The sequence below is a fragment of the Lithobates pipiens genome, unplaced genomic scaffold, assembly GCF_037356315.1.
Source record: "Lithobates pipiens isolate NorthernLeopardFrog02 unplaced genomic scaffold, aLitPip1_a1.2 Scaffold_19, whole genome shotgun sequence".
Lineage (NCBI taxonomy): Eukaryota > Metazoa > Chordata > Amphibia > Anura > Ranidae > Lithobates > Lithobates pipiens.
Genome location: NW_027507764.1, coordinates 559,195,363 through 559,217,686, shown reverse-complemented (window position 1 = coordinate 559,217,686; position 22,324 = coordinate 559,195,363). Strand labels below are relative to the sequence as shown.

The 22,324-nt window shown below is 45.0% G+C and overlaps 1 protein-coding gene across 3 annotated transcripts in view; it reads right to left on the bottom strand.

The window, feature by feature from the left end:
* LOC143997631 (uncharacterized) overlaps positions 1-22,324 on the bottom strand; it is a 379,606-nt gene that overhangs the window by 83,799 nt on the left and 273,483 nt on the right. For all 3 annotated transcript variants that reach the window (XR_013277713.1, XM_077493334.1, XM_077493333.1), the window contains one exon: positions 20,977-21,101. Coding sequence is in view for 2 of the 3 variants with exons in the window: in XM_077493334.1 (XP_077349460.1) it covers positions 20,977-21,101 (125 nt within the window). In the remaining variant the exon portion in view is untranslated. The remainder of the gene's footprint in view (positions 1-20,976; positions 21,102-22,324) is intronic.

Genomic DNA, 22,324 nt, shown 5'->3' with positions numbered 1-22,324 from the left:
ACTGGAACATCTAATTTAAAAAGCCAGCATCAGCCGGTAATGTAAGCCCCTTCTATTTGTAGATCACACCTTAGCGTGGTCGGTGATTGATGCCATACATGTGAAAATAGCAGCCACGTGGGCATTACACGCAGCTCCTGGGAACTCTGCTACCGGGAAAGACACGTCGCAGCGCGGCCCCCGAAAAATCTGATGCTCTGATTGGCTGCAAACTGAATTCTTCCAGAGGTCACAATGGGATTGGCTGCAGGCTGATTTAAGATGGACATATATGGGCAGGACAGGGTTACATCACCAGTGACTGAGGTTCCCCATTTATGTATGTGTGTTGTGGCAATGCCCGCTAAGATGCCCGCTTTATCGGGTGTTGTCGTAAGGCATGTGATATGTTGTGGTGACATGAATTGTGAATGGAACCTCAAAGCGTTGTACAAAAGAGCACCGTGCATTTTGGTGCAGGTATTTTTGAAAATGGGTAATGCGTTTTTTTTTTTTTTTTTTATATCTGTTCTATTGTGTTGGCTGCTCAATCATTAAGAATGGGCTGCCTTAAAGTGATTGTAAATCCTCACATATACCCAGCAGTGGAGGCCTGTGCATTAAGGGCGCACAGGCGCCGCCCCCTCTAGCACCAATAGATAGATTCATGCATTGCATGAATCTATCTATGGCTGCTGCTGCCACCCCCTATTCAGGCGCCCGGACCCTTTTTGGGCACAGGGCACCTGAATTACAGCGGAAGGGGGTGGTTTTGAAGCACCCAATTAGAGCCATATGCACTCATAGGCATCAAAAAAGGCGCTTGCAGGTCACTCAGCTGTGTTAGAAAAGCTAATGAATATACTCTTTCCTAACACTAAACCACCTCTCCACCAATCAGGTGCTTGGATCTGTTACCCGTCACCTGATTGGCTGAAACGACAGGCGCTGTGATTGGACGCCAGGTGTCCAATCATAGCAGAGGATGGGAAGAGAAGACATCGAAGACATCTGTGGGCACACTGGCCTGCGTTTGATAGGACACAGTCGGAGCAATTGATGGGCACAGTGGCGGCAATTGATGGGCACAGTGGCTGCATTTGATGGGGCACAGTGGCTGCGTTTGATGGCACAGTGGTGGCAATTGATGGGCACAGTGGCGGTAATTGATGGGCACAGTGGCGGCAATTGATGGCACAGTGGCCTGCGTTTAATGGCACAGTGGCTGCGTTTGATGGCACAGTGGCTGCGTTTGATGGCACAGTGGCTGCATTTGATGGGGCACAGTGGCAGCATTTGATGGGGCACAGTGGCAGCATTTGATGGGGCACAGTGGCTGCGCTTGATGGCACAGTGGCGGAAATTGATGGGAAAAATGGCTGCATTTTATGTGGCACAGTGGCTGCATTTTATGGGGCACAGTGGCTGCATTTTATGGGGCACAGTGGCTGCATTTTATGGGGCACAGTGGCTGCATTTGATGGGGCACAGTGGCTACATTTGATGGCACAGTGGCTACATTTGATGGCACAGTGGCAGCAATTGATGGGCACAGTGGCTGCATTTTATGGGGCACAGTGGCTGCATTTGATGGCACAGTGGCTGCGTTTGATGGGCACAGTGGTGGCAATTGATGGCACAGTGGCTGCATTTTATGGGGCACAGTGGAGGCAATTGATGGGCGCAGTAGCTGCATTTGATGGGTACAGTGGCTGCGATTGATGGCACAGTGAGGCTGCAATTGATGGGTTTGTTTTCAGAATTTTTCAGTTTATTCGCGCCCCCTAAAAATTTTGAGCACCAGCCGCCACTGATACCCAGTGCAGTGACTGGCCTCAGGTGATACTCAGAGATGAAATAAATCCTCCTACATACAGTGCCTTAAAAAAGTATTCATACCCTTTGAAATTTTCCACATTTTTTCATGTTACATGAAACTATTGGGATTTAGCCCAGGTTCACACTGAATGTGAGTTTAGCTGATAAATGGTTTTCACAATTTTTACAAATAAATATGTGAAAAGTGTGGGGTACATTTGTATTCAGCCCCCCAAGTCAATACTTTGTAGAAACACCTTTCTTTTTGGGGATGTCTCTACCAGCTTTGCACATCTAGAGAGGGACATTTTTGCCCATTCTTCTTTGCAAAATAGCTCAAGCTCTGCCAGATTGGATGGAGAGCGTCTGTGAACAGCAATTTTCAATTCTTGCCACAGATTCTCAATTGGATTTAGGTCTGGACTTTGACTGGGCCATTCTAACACATGAATATGCTTTGATCTAAACCATTCCATTGTAGCTCTGCCAGTATGTTTAGGGTCATTGTCCTGCTGGAAGGTGAACCTCCGCCCCAGTCTCAAGTCTTTTGCAGACTCTTTTCTTCTAAGATTGCCCTGTATTTGGTTCCATCCATCGTCGCATAAACTCTGACCAGCTTCCCTGTCCCTGCTGAAGAAAAGTATCCCCACAACATGATGCTGCCGCCACCATGTTTCACAGTGGAGATGGTGTGTTCAGGGTGATGTGCAGTGTTAGTTTTCCCCCACATATAGCGTTTTGCTTTTAGGCCAAAAAGTTCATTTTTGGTCTCATCTTCCACAGGACTTGTTATGGCTTTCTTTCAACAATGTCTTTCTTCTTGTCACTCTTCCATAAAAGGCAGATTTGTGGAGTGCACCACTAATAGTTGTCCTGTGGACAGATTCTTCCACCTGAGCAGTGGATCTCTGCAGCTCCTACAGAGTTACCATGGGCCTCTTAGCTGCTTCTCTGATGAATGCTCTCCTTGCCCGGCCGGTCAGTTTAGGTGGACGGCCATGTCTTGGTAGGTTTGCAGTTGTGCCATACTCTTTCCATTTTCGGATGATGAATTGAACAGTGCTCCATGTGATGTTCAAAGCTTGGGATATTTTTTTAGAACCTAACCCTGCTTTATACTTCTCCACAACTTTATCCCTGACCTGTCTGGTGTGTTCCTTGGCCTTCATGATGCTGTTTGTTCATGAAGGTTCTGTAACAAACCTCTGAGGGCTTCACAGAACAGCTGTATTTATATTGTGATTAAATGACACACAGGTGGACTCTATTTACTAATTAGGTGACTTCTGAAGGCAATTGGTCCCACTAGATTTTAGTTGGGGGGTATCAGAGTAAAGGGGGCTGAATACAAATGCCCCCCACACTTTTCACATATTTAATAACATTTTTGAAAACCATTTATTATTTTCCTTCCACTTCACAATTATGTGCCATTTTGTGTTGGCCTATCACATAAAATCCCAATAAAATACATTTACATTTTTGGTTGACAAAATGTGGAAAATTTCAAGGGGTGTGAACACCATCAAAATGCTGCATTCATAATTCTGTGCGGTTAGAAAAAAGGGGGCGGAGATCTGAGGTTACACACTGCAGAACTCAGTGAGGAGAGCTCTAAAAGCTGATTGGAGGGAAGGGACACACCCCTCCTCTACACAGCACACAGGAACAGAGCTGAGGCTGTCAATCAGTTGGAGCTCCCTCCTGTCACCAATTTTTCCCTTATTTTGTAGACGCTATAACTTTTGCGCAAACCAATCAATATACGCTTACTGCAATTTTTTTTACCAAAAATATGTAGAAGAATACATATCGGCCTAAACTGAGGAAAGAAAAAAAAATAATTTTCAATGCCAATGCCGTTGTGTTAAGCGGGTATTTTGGTGTAAACAAGCCCGAAATAATTTTAAATCTGAAGCTTCATTGGTGGTCAGTGGCACCTTAAACACCCTACCTTTCATCATTGGTGGTCAGGGACACCTTAAACATCCTACCTTTCATCATTGATGGTCAGTGGCCTTTAAGTACCCCCCCCAACAAACATTGGTGGTCAGTAGCATTTTACCCCTACCCAAATAATCCCACAATCATGGGTGGCCAGGTGCATTTTAAAGCAACCCACCCCCTGCTCCATCATTAGGGGCCGTTGGCACTGTAAAATGGAATTCCAGTCAAATTCAAACTAAGCCGAAACCTGTTACCCCCCCCCCCCTCCCCCATTTCAAGACCGTTCTATTCTAAGACTTTTCCATCTACCCTGTAAAAGAAAAGATGTCTATACTTACCTTTTCTGAGGGTGCTCCGGTCTGGTCACATGATTGGGTCCCAGCATTGGCTTCAGTGTAGAGGAAAGGCAGAGCTTAAGCGATGACGTCTCCCATTGGCTTACTATGAGGTATCCATTGTCAGCTGTCCCTCCTCTACACTGAAGCTGGCACTGGGACCCAATCATGTGACTGGACCGGGTTCAGAATAGGTAAGTTCAGGCATCTTTTCTTTTACAATATTCTTAGAATGTAGGTGAGAAATAGATTTGGGCTTAGTTAGAATTCGACTTTAAAAACTCCCAAATCAAAAATGGTTCTTCAACACCACCACCCCACCACACACCCACAGAGCCATTCTGATAGGCTCTGTGCCTTTTGCCTATAATGTCCACTATTTAATGAAAGTGGGATCAAAACCACTGTGCATGACCCTTGCACACCAGTACCCTAAGGATCATTATAAAGGGCAGGCCAGAGCTGCTGTGCTCCTGACCAGTCATTTAAAGTGTAAGTAAACCCTCCTATCATTTTCAGCCAAGGAAGCTGCCATCTTGGCCTTTGTTTAATCTACAACTGCCATGAGCTGCACATGTGATCAATTATGACACCACACATTGGATGGTTTGATAATTTGATTGAGAGCACAACCAATGGGAGTCTTACATTTCCGGCACGTGCCGGAAATTAAACGCTTTTATGGATGGCACTTTAACTGCAATGGGTAATAAGTTCAAGTTAAAAGTCAAGTTTTGGAGATATGTTGTCCAAATGAATCTCTCATACAGATGCAATATGTGAATTAACAAAAGCTAAAAAGTTGTATGTAAACATTTCCAGCTCCAAAACCCAACTCCAAAAACAGCCATGTTGATATTCAGTAGCCAAAATGTCATGAAGTTTGAGGGATCAAGCACTCTCTGGAACTGGAGATGTTTCCTTACCAATTACATGAAAATTTCCATCAAGTCTAATTGCTGGCTGTTGGGTAAATAAATACTCTTGGCAAATACAGGTTTATTCAAAGGATTCCTTCTTTGGCTTGAGCTACGGTGATGCCACCGGTTTTCCAGTGAACATTCGTTCAACTTCCCGTATTCTATAGGAGTGATAGGTACACTTGAACTGAACATCTATCTGTTCTCCTTCTCTTTTCAGTGTAACAGAACACTCCATAAACAAAGTGCCCTCTGTCAGGGTATGTCGTCTACGTGTCTTGACCATGAAGGAGCCACTTCTCAATGTCCAGTAATTGATATCAGTCACCAACTTCAATGGCGAGAGAGAAAGACATACCTCCAACACAACTGCCACATGAAAAGCTGAGCAAGCTGTTTTTCTCAACAGACGTCAGAAACTGGATCGTCATTGACAGATGGCTGGCCATTACGTTGAGGCCTGTAACACGGTCCCTGGTATAAATAGCCACGCTCTATGCTACGTAGGATGTAGGGCATTCGTGTTCATTATAAATCTCTTGCAATAGAAGCCATTGCAGTATGGATGAGGGGGGCATCTCAGTTTTCTGATCTGGGGAGTGCCCCATGTATATTCATAGTGATTTCCTAAAATACTCCTTGTCGTCGCCCTAACAGCTCATAGGAATTGCGGTTGTCTGACCTCTGGGGCAAAATATTAATTTCAGCTTTTCCAGACAGCCAGGGATGATCTGGGGTGTTAGAAATGTCTCCTATGTTTGAAGTTTAAGAAACTTCTTACTGGCTAACTTATGCTATTAAAAGGAGAAGTATGGCCGAAGCTCTTTTGGCCATACCTCTCCTGTGGGTCACAGAGCTGGTCCAGGCTCTGCAGGGATCCTGACAATCAGGTCAAGATTCACCCAGATGCCTGACTGGCAGCTGGCTCATTCTCTCAGCAAGCCAGCGAGAGCCTGAGCCAGTTTCTCCTACCCCCTCTATGCCCTGGCATTCCAGTGAGCACTAGAGTGGCAGAGCACAGAGCAGACCCAAGAACTGAGCAATTAGAGGTCTTTGATCGCTCAGTGTAGAGCCAGTGGGGACAGATATATATATATATATATATATATATATATATATACACACTCACCTAGATAGCTATCTAGGTGTGTATGTATGTTTGTTTGTTTTTTTCATTCCCGCACTTATCTTTTAAAGATTCTAGCTTTCAGGATAACTTAAGTCATCAGGGGGCAGCTAAGAAGCAAACCTCTACCAGTATAGCCACCTCTACACAAAGACCCACAGACCCAATGCAGAACAAGGCGTGCTAAATCAGTAATGCTGGTGACTAGTTCCTTGTTCATTGCTTGATTTTTTGGACATGGCTTCCCTAGCTCAGGTTCTCTTTACAGCGTAAAGCTGTAACTATACAAACATGTTGAAAAGTAAGACATAACTCTTATAAAAGTTGGGACATTCTCACCTTTCCTACTGCCCAATCCACCAACTGGCTATCCAATCCTGTTAAACCTTCTACTGAAGTCAGGACTGAAACCCACACTTCTAGGAGTGTCAAACTCATGGGTCTTCCACAGCTCTCTCTTGTTCCACCTGCTGGTCTCCATGTAGGGAGATTACCTACAGTATGTTAGTTGAGAGCGGCTGGCCTAGGCTGGGGAAGGGGTTAATGTTCTACACCTCTGTTCCTGGGTTTTTTGGACCCAGCCTACCCACCCTGTGAGATAAATAAGAAGGGAAGGCCAGGTCCCGGAGCTCTGGCCCGCTCAAAGAGAAATGCCATGATTACTGCAGAGAAGGACTGCTGTGCCTTGCAGTGCATCTGAGGCACCGGGAGTCCAGAGATCTACCAGTCCCTGGAGAGCACCAAGTATAGACTAGGTATGCCTGGGCAGCCTAGTAGATATAGTTAGGGGATACGCGATCGTATTTGTTCACATTGAACTATATTGCCAAAGCGTTTAAGTGGAAGTTACATCAACTGTCCTAAACCTAGTTTGAAGTTATTTAAAGGGGTGCATGATGGTTCCTGGTGTATCAAAGAATATGATGGGTCCAAGTGGATGCACATGTGGTGCATGAAGCACAGCTACTACAAAATGTTTTCTTGGCAAGACCAGGAAGAGGAATGCAGTTGTTATGGGTAACCTAGAATCAGAGCAAAGTACATTGCAGCCAGTTGTGAAATGTGGTACCAGGTATAGGTGACTGGTTCTCTATTAGTGAGGGGGTCAGTGATCTGCCTCCCTCCCCATCGATTGGCTTCCAAAGCAACCTGGGACCGAACCCGCTATACGGAGACCCATAGCCTGGCCACATGGTCCGTGAGAGAAGGCGTTAACAAGTGCATGCATGAGGTCCACGCTAAGTGCACGGCGGGATCCCATTCTGCCACTGGGAGTGAGGTGGTAGAGGTACAATGGACTAGTGAAGAGGGAACAGACTTAGCAGCGTCCCTCGGAATTGCAACATACATTACATAAGGTATGTAGTGACACGGGACAGTACTTTTCAGAGGAGTACTGCACACTGTATAAGGCTCATCTCTAAGCCAGGCAACATCATGTTTGATTCTCACATAAACGCAGTCCCTGCCTGGTCCCAGGGATTGATGCGTGTGCACATGCGTGAAAGGTACCCCTAAGTGCAGAGCGAGTGGCCCCACATCCACATCCCTACTGTATCCTGTAATAAGTGGAGGACAACAGGAGGTATCACAGGAGCTACAGGAGACCCACCTGCAGGACATCAACACTCCTGGCAGTGCCCGTTTCAGCGCTGTTTTCAGCCATAGATTTCTCAGGATTGGAGAGGAGTCCTGTTTTCCATTACAGGTATGGCTAGCTTTAAAACATTTTGTATAGTGACAGGGTCGCTTTAGGATAAAACAGATTCAGTTGAAATAATTGGCCTTATTGACCTCGGCACAGTCACAATGCCTTTTGCATAGCACTGATAGCCCACATACTGGTTTTACATATTACCTGAGAGTTGCTGTTTACATTAAATGGTTTTAAATTCTCATACATGGAAAAGTAAAGCTTGGCAGACCTTAGTGGAAGAATCAGTACGGGGGGACAATGGCAGGAAAGCCTCAGTCTGGAAATCTCAAAGAGGTAAAGTGAACATTATGGAAATATAAATAATTGGGTTAAAGCAGCAAAAACCAAAAAAGGTACTGTAGATATTGAGGAAATGTGTTCAAGAGTGCAAATTTCCTTACCGTGAGAATAGAGGAATAGGTGTGCGTAAACCTCGTACAAAAGATCCCTTGCCTTAAATGACCAGCAAAGCTAAAATAAAATGTGTGGGAAGTAAACTTGTGTGCTGAAGCCCAAGCAGTGGCCAGAAGTGACATGTAGGCACTGGGAAGAGAGGCCATGGGAGGTCAAATACTGTCCAACTTTCCGAGATAAGAAACAGGGACCCATTATAGTACAAAGTGCGGGGGCAAAGAACACTCCATGCTCCCATTACATAGGCCATAAAGACCTAATACACAAAAAATTATTGATTAAAGGGGTTGTAAAGGTTCGTTTTTTATTTTCTAAATAGGTTCCTATAAGCTAGTGCATTGTTGGTTCACTTACCTTTTCCTTCGATTTCCCTTATAAATGTTTTTTTTCTTTGTTTTCTTTGTCTGAATTTCTCACTTCCTGTTCCTCCTCAGTAAGCTGTTCAGTAAGCTGTTCTGGCTGACTAAACACCGCTCGGATGATGGTGAGAAGTTTACTGAGGAGAAACAGGAAGTGAGATATTCAGACAAAGAAAAAAAACATTTAGAAGGGAAATCGAAGGAAAAGGTAAGTGAACCAACAATGCACTAGCTTAGAGGAACCTATGTAGAAAATAAAAAACAAACCTTTACAGCCCCTTTAAACCCATATGTTCTTTTTTCACCACTACTTTTCCTTTATGCCTGCTAATAAAAGAAAGAAATTTAATAATATTAGAGGTCAAATGAAAAGATTTGTTAAATAGCCTATTTTGTTATAGAGGTCTTTATATCAGACTCAAAAGAGGGACACCTGAGAATCTGGTTTTAATTCTGGGACAGACTCTACAAATAAGGGACTAGTTTTGGAGCCATTTGGGCACATATTGGGTAGAGTGTCACCTGAAATCTAGGAGAGCCCCAATAATCATATACAAACCAGCTCCTGTAGTCAAGAGCTAAGGCCCACCATCTTGGATCTCATTGTTGGTCCAAAGCTACAACAGGCAGTCTCAATAACAAACAGTAACAGGAAGGAAGTAGGATGGGATACTCAACCACTGGAAATGGTCAAGATGAGCATCTTATATAGTATAGTGAGACTGGTCAAGATGGACATTTCATCCACAAGAACTGGTCAAGATAGGTATCTCATTCACAGGAACTGGTCAAGATGGGCATCTCATTTACTGGAACTGGTCAAGAGGGGCACCTCATCCAGGGGGACTGGTCAAGAGGGGCACCTCATCCAGGGGGACTGGTCTAGAGGGGCATCTCATTCAGGAGGGCTGGTCAAGAGGGGCATCTCTTTAAAAGGAACTGATCAAAGTGGGTACCTCATCCACTAGAGCTGGTCAAAATGAGCATAACATCCATTGGAACTGGTTAAGATTGGCATTTCATCCACAAGAACTTGTCAAGATAGGTATCTCATCCACAGCAACTGGTAAAGATGGGCATCTAATCCATAGGAACTGGTCAAGAGTGGCATCTCACCCAGGTGGACTGGTCAAGATGGGCATCTCATCCAGGGGGACTGATCAAGAGGGGCATCTCGTCCAGGGGGACTGGTCAAGAGGGGCATCTCGTCCAGGGGGACTGGTCAAGAGGGGCATCTCATCCAGGGGGACTGGTCAAGAGGGGCATCTCATCCAGGGGGACTGGTCAAGAGGGGCATCTCATCCAGGGGGACTGATCGAGAGGGACATTTCATTAAGGGGGACTGGTCAAGATGGGCATCTCATCCAATGAAACTGGTCAGGATGGGCATCTCTTCTACAGGAACTAATCAAGATGAGCATCACATCCTCGGAAACTGGCCATGATACAGTACACATAAGTAATGCCCTGGGTTTTGGAGAACATAGGGCTCACTACATCACAATGTTTAAAACCAATTTTTCACATTAACTGACTGGCCCCAAAAACGTCCCTTCCCTCCTCCAGTTTTTGTGTTGCTGTACAGGGGAGTACAAGTAGCTAAAATCAAGTCAGTTCCCAGTATTTGTCCTATCTGCATTCAAAAATGCTTGTAGCAATGTTTAATACACAGCAGCATTGGTGTATACTTTATATCTGGCTGGAGTCCAGCTTTAAATTTCCATTGTCCTCAATAGCCACACAATGCTACCAATCTACTTTGTGTGCACCAGAATAGATCTTTGTTGCGCCTTTGCAAAATCAGATATTACCTTGTAAACTTAGAATCATCACTGTGCTGAGCATAGCAAAGAGCAGAGCTGTGGGAGGGGCCAACAAATCCGCCCACTACAGCCTGCCTGCAGAAAACTACAGGAGGGGGGCGGAGACAAGACCCACCACCCTGCACAAGTAGAGAGAGCAGCAGTGAGCGGTCTTTATTACAGAGGCAACTTTTCACACTGGATTACTGCATAGATCTGGAAGAAATACACAAAGCACATCAAAATCCAAGAAAGAATACACATGGCTTGCATTAAGACAATATTTGCTTTATCTCCGAGTTCAGCTTTATATTTTTGGGTGCAGGTGCGGAGTCTAACGTTCACAAACGAGTGACTAGGGTCATGGCAGGAGGTCGGAGGGTGATGGCCACATGATTTCATGTGTTTGTATACACTGCCAGTCCTCCTGACTCACTCACTTTAGCTGCAGTTAAACCAGAGCACACAAAGACTCTACCTGCCTCGGTCACACCTTTGTTCTTGAAGGTTGTTGCATAACCGGCAGGATTATGGAAACAAGGATCCGGCCTGGGTGGGAAACGTAAACCAGAAAAGGAGCCGGCGGGCCTGGGCCAGGGGAACCTGGTGGTGGTTGCAGGGTTGTGGGGAAGGTGCCAAGCCACACAGTACACTGAGTCATTGAAAAAAAAGCAAGTCTTGTGGTGCTCACAGTTTATTTCCCATGACTTCCATGCCTGCTTGCTGAGTGACGTACTCAGGTAGAGCAATATTTACATATTCATTCAATACGCGCGAGGTGAGGAAAACCGAGGGCACGGGGGCGGAGGGCCGAGCGCGCCAAATGTGCAGTCAGAGAAGAAAGGGACTGGCTGGAAAGCGCGGGTGATATGTAAGGCTGCAAATATGCGAGGCACTTCTCCTGGCGGGAAAAAATAATCAGCGCATTGTGCGTGGTGCGCAACCCCTCCTGGCAGGGATGTTAACCCTTCCGGAGGTTGCTTGTAATGAGCTGAACTTCAGGCTGATATAATAGACACAAATGAATGCAGCTTTGTAATCATTAATATGTTATTAAATGTATTTTTTTTTAAATGCAAGAAGCGTAAGTACCTAAATCTGACCTGGCATCAGTCCCTGTACAGCAGAGCTCAGACTCAGAAAGAGAAGCGGCACAAGATGATATGTCAGGTGCGCTGCAGTGCAAGGAGCATGCTGAGAGGGAGAAACAGTACAAAGTCAAATCAGTTCATATGTGACAAGAAGCATGCTGATAGGAGGAAATAGAGTGACAGAGAGATGAGCTCATCACTGTGCTCCATCTTCTTTCCCTGTCCTGTCATAGGCGGTGGTGGGTCCTGGATGACCTGGGCTCAGAGGATGTGGGTTGAATGATGCTAGCCATCAGACTGAGGGCATCTAGTGGCAGAAAATAGTACTTTAGTGGAAATCTCTGGTTTTATTTAAGCAATTCATTTTTAATCTTGTTATTTTAGCTGGAGTTCTGCTTTAACCACTTCCCGCATATGACGTTGTGGTCTTGAAATGACAATATCTGGATGATGCCTGCATCTATAAGGATCATCCAGATATCTTTCTTTTCAGCCACTGATTCCCTATGTGTAAAAGTCATCCTAGTGGAAGATTAGCCGCTGGACTGCTTTTACAGGCAGCGGGAGAAGAGGTCACCCCCCCTTTCCAGGCTCTCCTGTACAATCGGAGAGCCGGAGATTCGATTTTGCTGCGGTTCAACACAGAGCTGGCAGAGGACCGGGTGGTCCCCAGGGACAGTACTCTTGAGTAGCTCTTGGAAAGAAGCTCTTTTGGATTGCATCTGCACAACACAGGTACCCAACCACTGGCTTTTTAATGCTGTGAGCCCTTTGTCAAGCATGGCTAACATAAGTATAGAGATTGTCCTGCTTGGAATTCCAACCAATCAGCTGTTTCCAGAGGGCAATCCAGCACCTCAGGGGCGGTACTCTTGAACAGCTCTTGGAAAGAAGCTCTTTTGGATTGCCTCTGCCAAGCATGGCTAGCATTACTAGATGGCTAATATAAGTATAGATATTTTACACTTCCCTACAAAAAAACACAAAAGCTACCTGCCACAGGGATGCCCTGCATGGAACTCCAACCAGAGGGCAAGCCAGCACCTCAGGGATGGTACTCTTGAGCAGCGATTGGAAAGGAGCACCTTTGGATTGCATCTGAACAACACAGGCAGGCAACCACTGGGTTTCCTCAGAGAGCCGGAGATCTGATCCAGCGGTGGGGTCACCACAGAGCTGGCCGTGGACCGGATGGTACTCTTGAGCAGCTCTTGGAAATAAGCTCTTTTGGATTGCATCTACACAACACAGGCACCTAAACGCTGGCTTTTCAAAGGTGTGAGCCTTTTGCCAAGCATGGCTAGCATAAGTATAGAGATTGTCAGCTGTTTCCACAGGGCAATCCAGCACCTCAGGGGCGGTACTCTTGAGCAACTCTTGGAAAGGAGCTCTTTTGGCTTGCATCTGCACAACACAGGCAACCAACCACTTGGTTTCCAATGGTGTGAGCCCTTTGCAAAGTTTTCAATAGTACAAGCTTTTTGCCAAGCATGGCTAACATTACTAGCTGGCTAACATAAGTATAGATATTTCACACTTCCCTACAAAAAGCACAGAAGTTACCTCTCACAGAGATGCCCTGCTTGGAACTCCAACCAATCAGCTGTTTCCACAGGGGATTCCAGCACCTCGGGGGGTGGTACTCTTGAGCAACTCTAGGAAAGAAGCTCTATTGGATTGCATCTGCAAAATACAGGCAACCGACCACTGGGTTTCCAATGGTGTGAACCCTTTGCCAAGCATGGTTACCATAATTGATAGAGATTTTAAACTTCCATACAAAAAATACACAAGCAACATTCCACAGGGATGCCCTGCTTGGAACCCCAACCAATCAGCTGTTTCCACAGGGAAATCCAGCACCTTGAGGGTGGAACTCAGCTCTTGGAGACCAGTTCTTTTGGATTGTGTTGGCGCAAAGCAGGCAACCAAACATTGTATGACCAGTGGTGCAAACCTTTTGCCAAGCATGGCTAGCATAAGTATAGTGATATTACATTTCCCTACAAAAAGCACAAAAGCTACCTCCCATACTGATGCCCTGTTGGAACTCCAACCAATCAGCTGTTTCTCACAGGGCAATTCAGCACCTCGTGGGTGGAAATCTTGGAAACCAGCTCCATTGGATTTCTTCTGCACAACACAGGCACTCAACCACGAGGGTTTCAAATAGTGCAAGCTCTTTGCCAGGCATGGCTAGCATAAGTATTGCTAATTCACTCTTTCCCTACAAAAGCACAAACCTATTTAAATTGCAAAATTGACATCTGATTGAAGTACACCTCTATATATCATAAAAAAGGGCCACCTCGTCCTCTTAATCCCTACCGTCTGGGAATTCCAAATTGAAATTATTGACATGTAGAAGCTATTACATAATCTCTTCATTCAACAGTAAAAGGCATTAAAATGAGTGCTGTAATCTGCACAGCCAATATAAAGCAGAATAATATGCCAGCTTTATAAATCCACACATAAAAGCCGCCTTTCATTTTCAGACTAAATAACAACATTAATAAAGCTCTTTATGCACTGACGGCGTTGGCTCACAATGAACACGGCGCACAAAGAGAGGAGATTGTATCAACGTCCCTCCAGCTACGAGGGACTGAAATCATGGAACCAGTGCAGAGCCGAGGATGAAAAACTTCCAAGAGTAACTTCTAAGAGTCGCTTAAACAATGAGACTACATAGAAATATGAATGGATTTGATCCTATAAACCAGAAAGCTAGATGTACAGGCCATTAAATTATGTATGCAAGCTTGTGCTTGCTTCAAGTGCCTTCTGCAGCATGCACTTTGTTACCAGTGATGGTTAAAGCTGAACTCCAGGCACGGAAATTTTTATTTCAGTATCCTGTATTCCTCAATAGCAACATAGGATACTCATCTACTTTGTATGCACCTTGTAAAAGCAGCGGCGTCACTGTGCTGTACATAGCCTGTGCAGAAAGCAAAGCTGTGGGAGGGGCCAATCAGGCCCCACCCACTACAGGCTGCCTCCGGGAGGGGGCGGAGACAAGACCAGTCACTCTGCATTTAGAGAGAGAGCAGCAGTGAGCGGTCCTTATTACAGGAAGCTCCTGCACAGAGAAAACATTTTTTTTTCAGAAATGAGCCCTACAGTCAGGCAATCTTTGCTCATCCCGCTGGTCCAGGACCTCCGTATTCTCCCTGATCCTGAGATACAGTTGGGTGTTAAAGCCCAAGAGACGGCTCTCACTCCATGTTTCTCGAAAGCAGGAAGTGGGCCGTACACCAGTGACGTATTGCAAATCCAGTTAGCTTTAAAGTGATTGTAAAAGATCGTTTTTTAAATAACAAACATGTCATAATTAACTCCACTGTGCAGCTCGTTTTGCACAGAGTGGCCCCTGAACATCCTATTCTGGGGTCCCTCAGGCGGCTCTCGTGGCTCCTTCCCCACATCAGATAACCTCCTAAGAGAAGTGCTCTCCCAAGGGGGTTACCTTGCGGGTGCACTCCTGAGTCCAGCAATAGCGTCCATAGACATGAATACCAGACTCGGCCCCGTCCCCCCCGGTGCCCACATCATTGGATTTGATTGACAGCAGCGGGAGCCAATGGCTGCACTGCTATCAGTCCATCCAATCAAGAGCTGGGACCCCGTAGAGAGAGGTACAGCACGTCCCCGCCCAAGAGATGAAGGGGCTCAGGTGAGTAAAATGGGGGGAGGGGCTGAAGGGCCGGTGACTGCCAGGTGTTTTTTCACCAGGATGCATTAAGGTGAAAAATCACAACCCCCCAATTACAACCCCTTTAATGAGCTTGTACAACAGTACACAGCAGATACTGAGGACTTGAGGCCACACCTCTAACTGGATTAACCACTTGCCCTCTGGAAGATTTAACCCCCCCCCCCCCCCCTCCTGACCAGGCTATTTTTTGTGATACGCCACTGCATTAGTTTAATTAACAATTTTGCGGTCGTGCGACACTGTACCCGAATAAAACGCATGTCCTTTTTTTCCCACAAATAGAGATTTTTTTTTGGTGGTATTTAATCACCTCTGCGATTTTATTTTTTTGCGCTATAAACAAAAAAATTTGCGACAATTTTGAAAAAAAAAAAAAAAGATTTTTTTTGTTTCTGCTATTAAACATATCCAATAATTAAAAAAAATCTAATTTCTTCATAAATTTAGGCCAATATGTAATTTGCTACATATTTTTGGTAAAAAAAATACCAATAAGCATATATTGATTGGTTTGCAGAAAAAATGATAGCGTCTACAAACTATGGGATATTTTTAAATATTTATTTGTTTTACTAGTAATGGCGGTGATCAGCGACTTGCTGTGGACAGTCGGACACTAACTGACATTAAGACCCCTTTCACATTGAGGCAGTTTTCAGGTGTTTTATCGCTAAAATAACACCTGTAAAGTGCCCGAAAACTGCCTCTCATGCCTCAATGTGAAAGGGGTCTTAGTGTCAAAAGTGTCAGTTAGTGTCCGACTGTCCACAGCATTTGCTCAGACAGGAAAAAAATTCCTGCAAGCAGCATCTTTGGGGCGGTGCGGGAGCTCTTTATATATCCCCCCTACACCACCTCTGCCCATTGCAATGAATGGGCAGTGCTGCCAAAGTGCCCGAAAAGCGCTTTCAAGGCGTCACAACATGGGAGATTTTAACCCCTCCTTGGAGGTTAAAAGCTCCCCACTAGCGGCCGAAAAGCACCGATTAAAAAGCGGTAAAGCGCCACTAAAACTAGCTGTGTTTTACTGCTAACGGAGCCACCGCTCTAGTGCAAAAGTAGCTTAATACAGTGATCAGTGCTAAAAAATATGCACTGTCACTGTACTGACACTGGATGGGAAGGGGTTAGCATCAGGGGCGATCAAAGGGTTAACTGTGTGCAGAGCCAGTGTTTTAGTGTACAGTGGGGGCGGGTGCTTTTACTAGGGGAAGGCATAGATCCTTGTCCCTGCTTTGCAGAGACACAGGATCCATACCTTCCCTACTGTCAGAATGACAATCTGCCTTGTTTACATAGGCAGGACGCCTCAATGCTGGATGCCGGTCGATATCGAGTGCGCGGTACCCGCAGATCAGCTCCTGCTCCCAGATCACAACATGTAACCAGGAAGTGCCAGTAAACGCCTTTCCTTGGTTCGTGATCTGCTGCTCTCATGTCAGAGGGGGGTCTGCGCTGATAATCAGCGCATTGAATACAAGCTCAGCCTTCATCAGAGGTGCCCACCACAGCTGCCAATCAGTGCCCAAAATGACAGTCAGTGCTCAAAGTGACAGTCAGTGCCCAAAGTGCAAATCAGTAACGCCTGTAAGTGCCCTACACAGATGCCAATCAGTGCCCATGATTAATGACTGTCAGCACCTCATCATCAGTGCTGCCTATCAGTGCCATCTATTAGTGCCCATCAGTGCCGCCTATCGGTGCCCATCTGCTGCCAGTCAGTGCCCAAAGTGACAGGCAGTGCCCAAAGTGACAGTCAGTAATGCCTGTAAGTTCCCTTCACAGATGACAATCAGTGCCCATCATTCATGACTGTCAGTACCTCATCATCAGTGCTGCCTATCAGTGCCATCTATTAGTGTCCATCAGTGCTATTTATTAGTGCCCATCAGTGCGACCTATCGGTGCCCATCAGTGCCGCATATTAGTGCCGCCTATCAGTGCCCATCAGTGCCATCTATCGGTGCCCAGTGGCGCCTATCGGGGTCCATCGGTGCCACATATCAGTGCCCATCAATTCTACATATTAGTGCCTCCTCATCAGTGCCCATCAGTTCCACCTTATCATTGCCCATCAGTGCTACCTCATCAGTGCCCATCAGTGCAGCCTCATCAATGCCCATCAATGAAGGAGAAAACAAAATTTTATAACAGAAACAAAGAAAAACTTATATTTTTTCAAACATTTTGGTCATATATAGTTTGTTTAGAAAAAAAATGTAAAACCCCAGAGGTGATCAAATACTGCTAGAAGAAAGCTCTATTTGTGGGAAGAAAATGATAAAAATGTCATTTGGGTACAGTGTTGTATGACCGTGCAATTGTCATTCAAAGTGTGACAGCGCTGAAAGCTGAAAATTGTCCTGGGCAGGAAGGGGGGTAAGTGCCCGGTATTGAAGTGCTCACCTTTCCGCGATCCCCCGCCCTGCAGGCAGACCAATCCACCGAAGCCGCTCTGCTCTGAGATCATGATGCCAGCCTCCTACCTCAGCCAATCAGAGGCCTTGTATTCATGGCATTGAATGGCTGAGCAGCACTCGTTTTTTTTTTTCCGGGAGTGTTGTCTTTCACCCATCACATGGCATCCTATCGGTAGATGGAAGGAGCCGTATATTTTGGTACTTTTATGGTACCTGAACATTTTTAGGTGTTTTCCCAGAAAAGCGGGATAACAAGTTCCTGTAGATTGCCGAGTGTTCTTATACAAGAGCTGGGTGTTGCTTTCAGCGGTGTCTTTAAAATAACCCAACTGATTTCCAGGTACTTTTTACAATCGTAATTGATACAATTAAAGCTTCAGCCTTCAGGCCCCATTCACATTTTACATTGAGGAATCGTACATTCCCGCTTGTGGGGTTTTTTTTTGCAAGTTTTGCGCGTGTTTCTGTGTGTCGTGTGTTCATTGACTTGAGTGAGCGGCCCTAAGCCCAACAAACACGCTAAAGGAGCTCCCTCGACTCTTTTAGACATAGAGCGTTGTGCGTTTTGGCGAGTTTGTAGCACATTTGCCACGTGACAAAACGCGCCCGCTAACCATGTTTGGGGTACCATTAACAATTAAAGCTGAAAGGGTGGCGCTCAAGAGCTGAAATTCCTCGTAGTATGCCACTATGTTCGTGTTTGTTGGCCAACAGTTGTGTACCGTTTGTATGCAAGACAAGATCCCGGCACACGCCCTTCGGACAAAAGTCTGGCGCTTTGCCGAAAATCCGATTGCGTGTACGAGGCTTTAGTCAGTTAGTTATTCTTTTCAAATTTTCTTTCTTATTTTCAGATTTTTGGAATTTACAAATTTTATGGATTTACGAATTGCGATCATAACGAATGACCCGAAAAACGAATTAAACAAAAACACATTTTTCGGCAGTACCCTTGTCTAGTGTGACGGGAATACTTTACTTTTTGGTTACATGGTCAGGTTGAAATAACAACAAGACCTTCTAGTTTAAAGGGGTTGTAAAGGTAAATGTTTTTTCACCTTAACGCATTCTATGTGGAAAAGTCCGGAGTCCGCCGGACTTTTCCACCGGATTGTTTGATCGTGTGTACGGGGCTTTAGTTACAGTGTTTCATGTTAACAACTTGGCAGACTGCCTGGATTTTTTCTTTACACGCAGAAGTTTCCCTTTGATCTAAGGAGGAAGAGTTAGTTACAATGTTTCATTTTAAAAACTTGGCAGAATGCCACCAATGTTTTCTTTTGACAGCTGAGTGGGCAGATAAGTCTCTCCACTTGTTATATGAAAAAATAGGCAAATTCTGCAATAAAGATCATCAGAGGGGGTGAATCGAGATCACGATTAATTGTGCAGCTTTAACTTCAGCTTGTTCAATTAAGCTTTGACATAAAACCTGGAAGCTGATTGGTTTCTATGCAGAGCGGCACCAGATTTTGCACTCTCCAATTTCAGTAAACCAGCCCCAGTGACACTAAGATGAACTTTAGTTGACATTAATTTATTCTAAAATCACTTCATTATTATTTCACAAAAAGAAGAACCTTTTCTATGACGAATCCCTTCTCCTCCTCCTCCTCCTATGGTTCTTGTGCTCCCACTTCCCTCTATTATGTGGAGAAATTCAAACTCTTTGACCTGAAGCAGCCAATCATAGGCGCTCTGCACCAGGAAAAAGAGAGTTCCTATAATGCAATTATTGATATGTTCTGATCTATGAGTATTCTTCTGCCAATCAGCTTCAGGTAGAAGAGGGGGCGGACACAACATTTGCCACACCGCATTCCAGTTCAAATCACATTGGGATTCTTTGCAGTGCAATTTGAAGCCATTCATTATGTATGGGCAGAAATCGCACCGCAAACGCATCGGTACTCTGTATCAGTGAGTACTTGACTGAAGGTATTAGCGGTGGCCTGACCAATAAGGGCACCCGGACACTGCCCTCTCTCTCCAGACCACCCCCCTATATGCAATGGATCCACTATCCACGGCTGCCGCGGCCACCCGCTATTCATGCGTCCGGCCTCTTTCAGGGCATGGGGCGCATGAGTTACATTGGTGGGGGGTGTTTTTTGAAACACCTGATTAGAGCCAGAGGCTCTATTAGGCTTCAAAATAGGGTGGGCTCGGGTCCCAGAGAATGCGACTGGAGCCCACCCAGGTGTGTTACAACAGCGAATGAATATTACTGAATCATTCACTGTTCCTCAATGCAGCCAATCAGAAGCGGGTGTGAGATCGTTTTCCGATTGGCCCGAAAAGAGAAGACTCCTGATTGGTTGCCTAGGAGGAGGGAGAAAATGGAATCCACCGGTGATGGGGTAGGGGCCACTGACCAACCGACTGACTGGGGGGGGGGGGGGGGGGTTGGTTGTTCGGTTTGCCACCCGCCCCCAAAAAATACTCGCCAGTAAAAAGCTGGTATCAGTGCAACCCTAGTTACAACCCTCCCTTATCTAAAATGAAAAAAAATCTAATAAAAGTTTAAAAAAAAGTTGTCTTTAGGACTCATTCACATCTAGCAATGGAGGAACTTTGGGGTAGATTTATTAAAACAGGTGCACTCAAAATCTGATGCAGCTGTGCATGGTAGCCAATCACCTTTTAACTTCAGCTTGTTCAATTAAGCTTTGACAATAAAACCTGGAAGCTGATTGGTTTCTATGTAGAGCTGCCCCAGATTTTGCACTCTCCAGCTTTAGTAAGGCCCCTTTCACACTGGGGCGGGAGGTGCGTCGGCAGAAAAACGCCGCTAGAAAAAAAAAAAAAAAGCCTTTTTGCTTGCATGTGATTGGATGATGGAATTCAGCAGCTTTTCCTCATTTACTAAGCTCTGGAACAACTGCAAAGTGCTCAGTCTATTTTCCTTTAGTAAATCAACCCCGTATAGTCGCCCCCCCCCCCCCCCCCCCGCTTTCTCCTCATTGGCTCACTGGCTATGATTGACAGCAGTGGCATTCGATGGCTCCTGCTGCTGTCCCCGCCAATGAGGAAAGAGAGACCTGGGACAGCCAAGGCTCCTGTGCACATCACTGGATTGAGAGGGGGCTCAGGGGAGTATAAAGGGGGGGGGGGGGCAGCAAACCAAAGATTTTCTACCTTCTTGCATAGAATGCATGAAGGTAAAAAAAAAAAACCTTCAGACTTTAAAACCACTTTAGCAACGAATGTCACCCAAATGCACATTTGGTATTTTGCTGCGATCTGGAAATGCGGGCAGAATCGTCGCACAGATGTGAACGGGGCCTACTTTCACTGCTGTAATAAAATGCAATACAATAACGACCTCTCTAAAAAAATAAATCTTACGTTGTTGTAGACCATATTCCTCCATGCAGACTCTTGAAGTATCCTTTTGCTGTGCCAAGGAATCACCGAAGTTCCAGCAAATCTTCCAACTGCAACTGCAGATGATCAGATCCCGGGTCCCATACCTGCACATAGGAAGAATTGTAAGGTCATCACATGTTTTGTTTGTCTACCAATAGAAATACGAGTTACATATTGACCACTTAAGGACCGGGCCTCTTTTTTAGATGTGTTGTTTACAACAGTTTTTTTTGCTAGAAAATTACTTAGAACCCCCAAACATTATACATTTTTTTCTTACACCCTAGAGAATAAAATGGTGGTCGTTGCAATACTTTCTGTCACATCGTATTTGCGCAGCACTCTTATAAGCGCACTTTTTTGGGAAAAAATACATCTTTTTGAATTAAAAAAATAAGACAACAGTAAAGTTAGCCCAATTTTTTTTTAATATTGCGAAAGATAATGTTATGCCGAGTAAACTGATACCCAACATGTCATGCTTCAAAATTGCGCCCGCTCATGGAATGGCGACAAACTTTGACCCTTAAAAATCTCCATCGGCGACATTTAAAAAATTCTACAGGTTGCACGTTTTAAGTTACAGAGGAGGTCTAGGGCTAGAATTATTGCTCTCGCTCTACCAATCAAGGTGATACCTCACATGTGTGATTTGAAAAGCGGGCACTACTCACGTACACGTTCGCTTCTGCACACAAGCTTGGCGGGATGGGGTGCATTTAAAAAAAAAAAAAATATCTTATTTATTTTACCTTTTATTTTTTATTTTTACACTGTTTAAAAAAAAAAAAAATAATAATAATAATAATAATAATAATAATTGTGCATGACAGGACCTCTTAAATATGAGATCTGGGGTCAAAAAGACCTAAGATTTCATATTTACACTAAAATGCAAAAAATAAAAAATAAATTAAATACATTTTTTTTTTAAATTTGTCATTTAAAAAAATAAATTAAAAAAATGTCCTTTTAAGAGCTATGAGCGGAAGTGACGTTTTGATGTCGCTTCCGCCCTGCAATGGTATGGAGACGGGTGGGGGCTGTCTTCCCTCACTCATCTCCATGCCCAGCCAGCAGAAGGACCCAATCGCCTCCCACGCTGCCGACGACTCTGGTAAGCGGCAGAGGGCATCGGAGTGCAGGCATGTACTGGCCATCAGGACCACAGGGAGTTTCCCGGTGGGCCGATGGCTCAGTGGGCCGGTTTCAGTGACAGCCCGTCAAAGTAATGGCTGCGTGGCTTGCCCTCAACTTCACGCAGTGATGTGAGAAGGATGAGAAAAATGCAGAGAAGAATAAGTGAAATAATAAAAGAGGTTAGTAA